The sequence below is a fragment of the Euleptes europaea genome, chromosome 5, assembly GCF_029931775.1.
Source record: "Euleptes europaea isolate rEulEur1 chromosome 5, rEulEur1.hap1, whole genome shotgun sequence".
Lineage (NCBI taxonomy): Eukaryota > Metazoa > Chordata > Lepidosauria > Squamata > Sphaerodactylidae > Euleptes > Euleptes europaea.
Window position 1 is genome coordinate 115,209,726 of NC_079316.1, and position 10,386 is coordinate 115,220,111.

The 10,386-nt window shown below is 48.2% G+C and overlaps 1 protein-coding gene across 1 annotated transcript; it reads left to right on the forward strand.

The window, feature by feature from the left end:
- Positions 1–880: 880 nt before the first annotated feature.
- On the forward strand, positions 881–5,381 carry PITX3 (paired like homeodomain 3). The gene is made up of 3 exons (XM_056849728.1): positions 881–1,014; positions 3,864–4,069; positions 4,826–5,381. Exons 1-3 carry the CDS (start codon positions 906–908, stop codon positions 5,375–5,377), a joined length of 867 nt encoding a protein of 288 aa, XP_056705706.1. The 5' UTR covers positions 881–905; the 3' UTR covers positions 5,378–5,381.
- The last annotated feature ends 5,005 nt before the right edge of the window (positions 5,382–10,386 follow it).

A 10,386-nucleotide genomic window follows, 5' to 3' on the forward strand; every position in this document is an offset into this window, starting at 1 on the left:
TAAGCAGAATGATGCAATTCCCCCCTATGACTCAGCAGGGTGTGGGGGGGGGGTAGGGTTGCCAACCTCCAGGTACTAGCTAGAGATCTGCTATTGCAACTGACCTCCAGCTGATAGAGATCAGTTCCCCTGGAGAAAATGGCCGCTTTGGCAATTGGACTCTATTTGGCACTGAAGCCCCTCCCCCAACCCTGCCCTCCTCAGGCTCCATCCCAAAAAACCTCCCACCGGTGGCAACCCTAGTGAGGGGAAAGGTAAGCGGGGGGGGGGGAAGAGATAAAATCTTTATGCTGTGGTTGCTGCTACTGCCAAAGCAACTTAAAAAAATCTGCAGAGCAAATCATCTCTCCATTGGCCAGTCAAAAGCCCTGCCAGACAAAAGCCCCACCTGGCCCCACCCACATGTTTTGAAAATACCTGGCGGGCACTGTGGTGCTTTGTCCTAAGGTTTTCAGGTCAAACATTTTTGAACTCGTCTACATGTATGAGGATTTTGTTTAAAAAAACCTTTAAAATGTGCTAGGATTCTACTTTGTGCATCTTTGCCTGAGTAAACATCACAGAACACAGACTGCAGGCACCCATCATGGTCCATAGGGAAAAAATCCAAAAGCAGAAGTCATCAGGACCAACCGAAATGACTCAAAACTTACCTCACTGTTTTAGGGTATCTTGGCAGACACTATTATCCAACTGTTGGTTTGAGAATTATTGAATATAGTGGGATTTACTTCTGAGTAAATGTGCATAGGGTTGGATATTGGTGTACAACCTAAGTACTTATTTACTTAGAGATGAGCCGTACTGAGTGGGAGAGCTCCAAACACCTCTCCACAAATCCACCACTCACTTTTCACCTGCATATTTTCCTGCAGCGCTTCTTCCCCAACACCCGTCCTGGACCGATGGAGTTCAACTTGCTGACTGACTCTGAAGCCCACAGCCCTGCTCTCTCCCTCTCCGAAGCCGGGACGCCTCAGCATGAGCAAAGCTGCAAAGGGCAAGAACACAGTGGTAAGACCCTGCTCTCTGTCGTCCTCTGGCTCCCCTCTTCTCCCAGGTGAAAATGGACATGCTCCATTCACATTTCTGGCAGGTTATTAGCACCTCGTATCTGGTGGAGAAAGCAAGAGGGGCAGCACTAGGGTTGTATCCATAGGTTTTGGTGATGGGCTCTTCCTATTTAAAGGCATTTAGAGATCTTGAATTCTGTCTGAATGTGTGCTTAGATTCTTAAAATCTGTACGCCTCTATATGAATCTATTTCATAAATAATATGCTTCTGTTATATGCTGTGTTATAGTATAGTATAGTATAGTATAGTATAGTATAGTATAGTATAGTATAGTATAATTAATATCATATCATATCATATATTCTAATAGCGAAGTCAGCCAAATCTTTGGATACTTAAATCCAGTGACTGGAGCTGTGAACAGGCAAGACAGATCTTTCTACAAACCTGGCAAAGGGTGCTAGGTTTGCGGAAAAATGTGAAATCTAAAAAAAAAAATTGGGGGGAGATTTAAAAACCCCGAAAATGATAAAAGGAGTGCCTGTAGCTTAAAACAAAGGATTCCCTCAATGGCTGTTGCTAGGCAACCACAGCATTCCAAGGCTTGGTTCTGTCAGTAAAAGCAAGGGGGAGGGAACAGAGCCCTTTCCAGGCCTATCGTGGCCCTTGAGGGAGAACTGGGGCCAGGCCTTTTTAGCTACCGCATCACACTACTCTCATGTTCAGTGTCTACTAAGCCCCCTAGATACTTTTCACACATACTACTGCCAAGATAAGTCTCCCCTAGCCTATAATTATGCATTTGATTTTTCCTACCTAAATGCAGAACTTTACATTTATCTCAGTTGAAATTCATTTTATTAGTTTTAGCCCAGTTTTCCAGCCTGTCAAGATCGCCATGTATCCTGACTATGCTTTGTACCCCTCCCAATTTAGTATCCTCTGCAAATTTAATAAGAATCCCCTCTAGTCCTTCATCCAAATCATTTATAAAGATGTTGAACAACACAGGGCCCAGGACAGATCCCTGAGGCACTCCACTGTCACTCCTCTCCAAGAGGATGAAGAACCATTAACAAGCACTCTTTGGGTGAGATCTGTCAACCAAGTAGAGATCCATCTAATAGTAATAGGATCCAAACCACATTTTGTCAACAAGAATATTATGTGGAATATTATCAAAAGTCTTACTGAAATCAAGATAAACTATGTCCACAGCATTCCCCTGATCCAGCAAGATAGTAACTTTCTCAAAAAGGAGATGAGGTTAGTCTGACATTACTTGTTCTTGAGGAACCCGTGCTGGCTCTTTACAGTAATCACAGCCATCCTTTCTAAATGCTCAAGGACTGACCATTTGATGATGTGTTGTAAAACTTTTCCAGGTGTAGAGGTCAAGCTGGCAGGTCAGCAGTTACCTGGATCCTCCTTTTTCCCCTTCTTGAAGATGGGGACAACATTTGCCCGCCTCCAGTCTTCTGGCAGCTCACCTGTTCTTCTAGAATTCTCAAAAATAATGGACAGAGGTTCAGAAATTTCATCCTCGAGTGCTTTCAGTACCCTTGAGAGCAATTCATCTGGCCCTGAGGACTTAGTTTATCTGTAACTGATAGGCTCAAAATCAGTGGCCTGAAGTTCAGTGCACTCCAGCCCCCCTTTGAAAACGTAATTTGTGTGTTCTGTTCTGTTTCACTGATGTGGATTCTGCTCCAGCATAAGGTTTGGCAGTGATTGAGGAGTTCCATCATACGCTATCAGCTTTCAGGCTGCGATCCTGCACTCACTTACTTGGGCAGTAACCCCAGTGAACAACACGGGATATTACTAAGTAAGCACGCACCGGATTAGTATTTGTTTTGGGGGTGTATATCCAGGTGGCTGTCAAAGGGGAGGGCGGGCATAATTTATCAAAGCACTGGGCTCAGGGCAGGCCTGAGATGTCTGTTGCTCAGCGGTCAGGGAAAAGGCACTTGGTATAAGCTCAGAGGTACTTTCATAATAATCTGTTTCTTAAAGATTGCTGTGGACAGCAATCCTTCATTGAAATCTGTGGGACTGTCTTCATCAAAAATGTTTAAGGCTGCATTTCCATATTACTACAGTCTATGTTTGCAACCGAAGTGTCTTGTCCACACAGGAAAACGCAGTTGCCCAATATCCAATGATGTGTGGTGCAACCTAAGTTGCAGGTATCAGAACACATTCAAAAGTGGCTTCCCCTGGAATTAGGAGGGTCTGTTGAAAAAAAGAGCATGTACATTCACACTGTTCCCATATATATATTTTCTATCAATATTAACAATTTAAAAAACCGTTCATTATAATAGCCCAGCCATGGAAAGAGAATGCACACATGCAACCTAATCGTATGCAAGTGTATTCAAACCCTAAATCACCCGCCATGAGGTAAATGGTGTTTACTCCCATGAACGGTCTAAAAAATTAAGAAAGCAGATTTTAAGGGGAATTCCACCCAGTGCTTCTGTGCTCCCCCAAAGTACCTCCCTGTGGTGAGCCATTTTTGTTCGGTGGCACATGACAAAAATTCTGCGGTTTTCTCCACACTACTAGAGAGCTTTATTTTCTTTCAGTTGGAGGGGTGGTGGCACATTTGCTGTGTCATGAAGGAGGTGGGCCCCATCTGCATGCCGAACAGCCTGCACACAAGCCCCTCACTCCATGATTACGGCATTATGTGTTGGGGTGGGGTGTCTGTTTTCTCACATCATTTGGGATGCTTGCGTAGGAGAATGAGGGACAGTTCCACACAAGTGTACGCACGGGCCTCTGGGAAGGTTGTTCCAGTCTAAAGATACACAATGGACTCCTCCGCCTTTGCTATTTGCAGACACGGAGAAGTCCCAGCAGAACCAGACGGACGACTCCAACCCTGAGGATGGCTCCCTGAAAAAGAAGCAGCGCCGGCAGAGAACTCACTTCACTAGCCAGCAGCTCCAGGAACTTGAAGCCACTTTCCAGAGGAACCGTTACCCTGACATGAGCACCCGAGAGGAGATAGCAATCTGGACCAACTTGACTGAAGCCAGAGTCCGGGTATGGGGAACATTTTCCCTGAATATGTACAGAGCTTGAGGGAGAGTGTGGGAGGACACGCCACCAAACAGACCAATCAGACAGCAATAGTCTTGGGGTTTTGTGGTAGGCCTGCCATGGTAGACCTGTTGTATGTGTGTGTATACACTATATTGTATATATGTTTATGTATATATGTTTATATGTAGCTGTTTTATGCCATGTCAGAGCACTCGTCCCTCTAGGTCAGCACTGCCACCTCTGCCTGCCAGGAGTCTCTGCCAGAGGGCCACAGAGGCAGCTGCCCTGGGCCCCACACCTGGGAGGGCCCCAACCACCCATGGGCCTCCTCCCCCTCAAAGGAGAGGGAAAAGAAGAAGAGCAGGCTGCTGCCTCTGCTTGCACCTGCCCTGCCCAGTGCTTGGGCATCTGGCTTTCGACAGCAGCAGTAGCTTCTGCCCACCTTCCAGAGGGCAAGGCCCCATGCTAGGCCCCAACAGAGGGTGGGGTGGACTCTTGTCCAGGGCCCATGAATCACTAGCACTGCCCCTGCCAGTGGGACCTGGGACCTTCTGCATGCCAAGCAGACACTCTTACCACTGAGCCACAGCCCCTAAGCACACCTGTAACTGCCTAATGCTGAGTTAGACTCTGCTTGGAGAGCTTCCAGTCTCAGGCCGAGAAAGGTCTTTAGCAAGACCTGAAGTAAGTGCGGTCCCCTCTCCTGCTCTCCAACAAAGTTCACAGGAATTATTTCCCTTTTCCTTTCTCTTTCAGGTTTGGTTTAAGAATCGCCGAGCCAAATGGAGGAAGCGAGAAAGGAATCAGCAGGCAGAGCTTTGCAAGAACAGTTTTGGAGCCCAGTTTAATGGGCTGATGCAGCCTTACGATGAGATGTATAGCGGCTACTCCTACAACAACTGGGCTTCTAAAGGCCTGGCTACCAGCACCCTGTCAGCCAAGAGCTTCCCTTTCTTCAACTCGATGAATGTCAGCCCTCTCTCCTCGCAGCCCATGTTCTCCACGCCCAGCTCCATTGGGTCCATGCCCATGCCCTCCTCCATGGTGCCCTCAACAGTGACTGGCGTGCCTGGCTCCAGCCTGAACAACCTCGGGAGTCCTGGCCTAAGCTCCACCGTTTCCACTAGCACCTGCCCTTACGCTGCCTCCACGGCGGGCCCCTACATGTACAGGGACACGTGTAACTCCAGCTTGGCTAGCCTAAGGCTGAAGGCGAAACAGCATGCCAGCTTCACCTACCCAGCGGTGCAGACAGCTGCCTCCAACCTGAGCCCTTGCCAATACGCTGCTGTGGATAGGCCAGTATGAAGGACCAGACCCCCCCTACCCCACTCCCTCTGCTCACCCGGAACTTGGCCTGCAGACCAATTACCACACCCAGACAGGCATGCCAACTTCCCTCAAGATGCGCTTAATTATTATCATGTTATAAACTCTTGACTCTTGGTCAAGTAAATGCAGCTGTTCGTTTAAATTTCATTTGGGAAAGAGGAATCCCCCCCCCAGGCTCTGAGCTCGTTCCCAGTTCAGCCCCCCCTCAACCCCAACCTTCTAGCCCATACAGACAGGTGCAGTGAAAAGACCGCATCAGCTGCCTCTGCCGTGTCCCTGTGGTGCTCCTTTGCCATCCTCAGCCTCTTGGAGGAGAACTAAGAACTGTGCACTGGAAGCAAGAGGTTCACGCATTGGGAGCTGTGCACATTTGTCAGATGTTTACACTTCCTTGTGCAGTGCCTGTGGGCACAGTGTTTTGCCTTTTGTTACAGATTTTGGCATGTGGTTGTGGGGGATTCGCAAAGGGAGGGTGTGCTCTCACGGAAAGCTGGATGGTGTACAGAATCAGGGGTAAAGGAGATGAGGATGTTTTCTGAACATGGATGGGCTTGGTATGGTGTCCCTGTTGCTGCTGCTGTCAATGGAACCACCACATATTTATTAATTTTAAACATTTCTATGCTGCTTTTCCACCCGAGCCGGTGAACATGAGGACATTTAAAATAACACTCAGCATGTAGCACGTTTTCCTGCCCCAGGTCAGCAGTCATTCCCTGCACCACTGGAGCTTTTTCAAGCTTTTTTAAAATCAACAATTGACTGTTGTTATAACATTCTAAAAATCTGTGTATCAGATTCTGTGATTTCTCAATTTCGTTTTTGAACAAGTCTCTAGCCCATTTTGTTGGAAGATATAAAGGGAAAGGCATATCTGTAATATAAGGAGTTATATTATTATAATTTTTTTCTAAATGAAATCTGGGAATTCAGAGAAGGTGGAATATTATAACATTATAATAATTTTTGCCAATTTTTTTAAAAAAAGTAACCCCCCCCAGGTGGTAGTGGGGGAATGACCATGGTGAGGACCATGGCAGGAAGGAATGGCTGCTGTGTACCCTGAGTCTGGGGGAGAACCCAAACTTCCCACCCAAGTGGCAATTGTCCAGGCTTTGCTGTTGTCTTTCCGAAAACTTCGCAGCAAAGCAGGTGTGGGAAAGCTAAGAGAAAATCTGGGGAAGTGCCAGTGTTAACCTTAAGTAGGCAGTCTTCACTTAAATTGGTGGAATTAGAGAGCAAGAAGGGGGTTAACTGGGATTGACAGCCTATGTATACCAGTATTGTCCAGGGTGAAAACTCAAATGAGCAGTTGTACAATTAAAATTGATTTTATTAAAGAATAAAATTAGTAAATCAAGAAATATATTTCAGCCAATGAACATATACACACAAGGCATACAAAAGGTAATAAAAAGGGAGGAACTTGGATAGGGTTTCAGGGATGGGTGATAGTTATTACTCTTGAAGGGACATCCAGGGAAAGCTGCGCCGAAGAGGGAAACGGCCAGAGTTTCCTGGAGCAAAGAAAACAGGCCGCATGCAAGTGGGGGGTGGGGGTGTATGGATCCAGAACACACACACACACAACGAGTAGCCAAAGGACCAGTATTTATACCCCAAAACTGGTCCTGAGGTGATACAAGGTAAGCTGGCAGGAAAGCCAAAGAATTGATTGCTTTTCCAGGGTTCCAACAAAAAGACAGGAGAAGCTTGATGAGTCATCAGGACCAAAGAGAACGCCCGGGCTATTCTCTTGAATACTGATTGATTGCTGGGATGGGTGCAGACAGGGTGAATAATGGTCTTGTCGGAGCACTGATTAAATCACCTTAGGGTGATACAATGGAGATTAGCTAGTCCCATTGGCCAGCCAGGCCCACCTTCAGGCCAGGGGAAACGTACAGGTGCAAGTCACCTTCCTGCCCACGTTAGATACCCAAGATGGATCCCAAAACTCTCTGAAAGGCAACCATTTTGTGCGGAGCAGTGTCCTGTTCGTTATGCCAGTCTTTGGCCCCTGAGCCTTCGTGGCACCCCTTAGTGAGAGGAGGGGTCCGACTGCTGACACCAGGAGGTACACAAGTGGACCATGATGTTATGGGGAAGCAAGAAAGAAAACCCCACTTCCCAACAGCATCAAACCTGGGGAAAATGACGTGCGTGGAAATGGTCAGAATTTAAAGGAAGAGCTGAGTGAAGCTACGCATTTGGTCCATACTCACACTACTCCTAAATCTGCAGCAGAGGCATCTTGTGTGTGAGATGTACACAAGTACACAATACACCAAGTACACTATACGCACAACTCACAACCCTGCTTGTTTGCTCTGTGCTGCGAGGGAGTGGGGGGGGGGAGAGAAAGGGCTTCTAGTTTCCCTCTCACCCTGGTTTCACCAGCAGAAATGGTGGGGGGCTTTTTGCCCCTTTTCGCTGGCTGTGTGTGTCCTTCCTAGGACACGCGGAATCAGAGGAGAAGGGCAAAAAGCCTCCCCCTAGCCCCTGCTGTTTCTGCTGACAAAAACAGGATGGGGGAGAAACCAGAAGCTCCTTCTCCCTCCCTCAGATCCCCAAGCCAACCAACACTGTTCAAGGGTTGTTCCCCTGATGTATGTCTCTGACTGCAAGTCAGGTTGTGCAGCCGTGACCCAGCACACGTTGTATCTTGTATTTTAGCCCCCAGAGAGAGGGAGATGAACTGAGTTCAGGATGCAAAGAGAAAAAAATGGAGAGCTACTAAGAGGCCTTGACCAAACCATCCATGCCATCCTCTGCCTCCCTGGGATGCGGGGCCACGCTCCTGGGCAGTATGGCCACTCCTACAACCAACTCCTCTGGCCTAAATCAGTTCCGTTATAATGTGCAGAAGATTATTAACTTTAATTTAATGGGGGTGGGGAGAAGAAGAGTTGGCTTTTATACCCCGATTTTTTTCGACCAGAAGGAGTCTTGAAGTGGCTTACAATCACCTTCCCTTCCCCCTCCCCACAACAGGAACTTTGTGAGGTAGGTGGGGCTGAGAGTGTTTGGAGAGAGCTGTGACTAGCCCAAGGTCACCCAGCAGGCTGCATGTGGAGGAGTGGGGAACCGAACCCTGTTCTCCAGATTAGAGGCCACCACTCTTAACCATTATGCCGTTTACCTGCAACTTTATTTCAAGGGCTCCCCCCTGTGGACCTGTGGGGGATGGGACTCATTGGGCCGTCACTGTCCTTGCAGAAGCAGCACAAAGCTCAGTGCAGGAACCATTTTCCAAGTAATATTTTGAACTTTCAAGCTAATAAGAAGTGTTTTGCACAGCTATGCCTATTTAGACACAGTTCATCAACTTGTTAGGTGAAGAAGGCTAGCTAATGACTCCCTCCTGGTCCCAGATTTAAAAAAAACAATTTTATAACCTTCAGTTTTTAAAATAAAAGCCCTCCAGAGTGGTGTAGAAACCGAGAAACACAATCCATACTGTCTCGCCCAAGAGGTAAGGCCCTGCCCCCATTCCTCCCAGTCCCTGAAGAAGAAGAGGTGGGAGAGAAAGGCCCACGTGTGTGTGTGTGTCCCTTGGCATTTCCGAGGAATGGTGCTTCTGCAGGGAAGGCCCTCTGCTTGAATCAAGTGATTGGTGGCGCTGTCGAGAGCACCACCTCTGATGATGTTCCTAATGGCTAGTGGGGTGGGGGTAGCGAGTGAAACTTCCTTTAATTAACTAGCCTGTTATACGCTTTCAGGATAGTATGGGCATTCTGATTGTGCCCTGATATTAACTGGCAACCTGCGAGAGAGCCAGTGTGGTGGTTAAGAGCGGTGGTTTGGAGTGGTGGGCTCTGATCTGGAGAACCAGGTTTGATTCACCCATGTGGAGGACCACATGAGTGGCAGAGGCTAATCTGGTGAACTGGACTTGTTTCCCCACTCCTATACATGAAGCCAGCTGGGCTAGTCACACTCTCTCAGCCTCACCTACCTCACAGGGTGTCTGTTGTGGGTAGGAGAAGGGAAGGTGATTGTAAGCCAGTTTGATTCCCCCTTAAGTGGTAGAGAAAGTCAGCATATAAAAACCAACTCTTCTTTTTCTACACTGTTCTAGGACCAGTGAAGTTGGGTTTTTCTGGTGCGTTCTAGACCTTAACCTACCTGCTGCATCTTGCACTACTTATGCCTTCAAAGGCAGCCCCATATAGCATGCATGATGACAGCGGTCTGTTCTAGAGGTTATCAAACCATGTAAGATAGCAGGATATAAAAACAGTGTCAAGGAAAGGTCTCCACTAGTGCACCAAATAAAACTGGGAAAAGGAGCTTCTGGTCACAGCTGTCATCTGGATACCAAGCAATAAAGCCAGATCAAAGAGTACTGGGCACCCCACGCTGTGAACCTGATTTTTTAAAGATGTGTGATCCCATCCAGAATAGTCACATGAACACATGAAGCAGCCTTATACTGAGTCAGATAATTGGTCTATCACAGTCAATATAGACCAGGGGTGTCAAACATGTGGGCCGCGGGCCTGATCCGGCCCCCAGAGGGCTTCTCTCTGGCCAGCGAGCCAAGGCAGCCAGCCCCCTCCCCCCTCCCTTTATGCATTTCCTGGGGCCGCAGTGGCCCTGCTCTGTAAGCCAGCGACCCTCCCCCGTTCCGAGCAGGGCTGCTCCAGCCTCCCTCGCTCAGCCACCAACCTCACCCTGTCATTTCCAGGCATAGCGAGGCCCCTCGGGCCTGGTGCGCCGACTCATCCATCTCCCCTTGAGCTTTCCCATCCCCCCCCCATAGCTTTCCCGGCACAGCGAGGCACATCAGGCCTTGTGCACCGACTCACCCATCTCCCCTTGTGGCTTTCCCATTTCCCCTTGTAGCTTTCCTGGTGAAGCGAGGCCCCTTGGGCTTCCTGCACCCACCCACCCATCTCCCCCCCTTGTACCTTTCAGAGTGCAGTGAGGCCCCTTGGGCCTCGTGCACACACACACACATATCCCCCCCACACCTTTCTGAG

What these genes read in the sequence shown, in the direction of transcription:
- PITX3 (XM_056849728.1), top strand. Translation starts at nt 906, where the DNA reads ATGGAGTTCAACTTGCTGACTGACTCTGAAGCCCACAGCCCTGCTCTC. An exon ending in CAAAGGGCAAGAACACAGTG is followed by an intron (nt 1,015 to 3,863) that starts GTAAGACCCTGC and finishes TGCTATTTGCAG; the next exon opens with ACACGGAGAAGTCCCAGCAG. An exon ending in TGACTGAAGCCAGAGTCCGG is followed by an intron (nt 4,070 to 4,825) that starts GTATGGGGAACA and finishes TTTCTCTTTCAG; the next exon opens with GTTTGGTTTAAGAATCGCCG.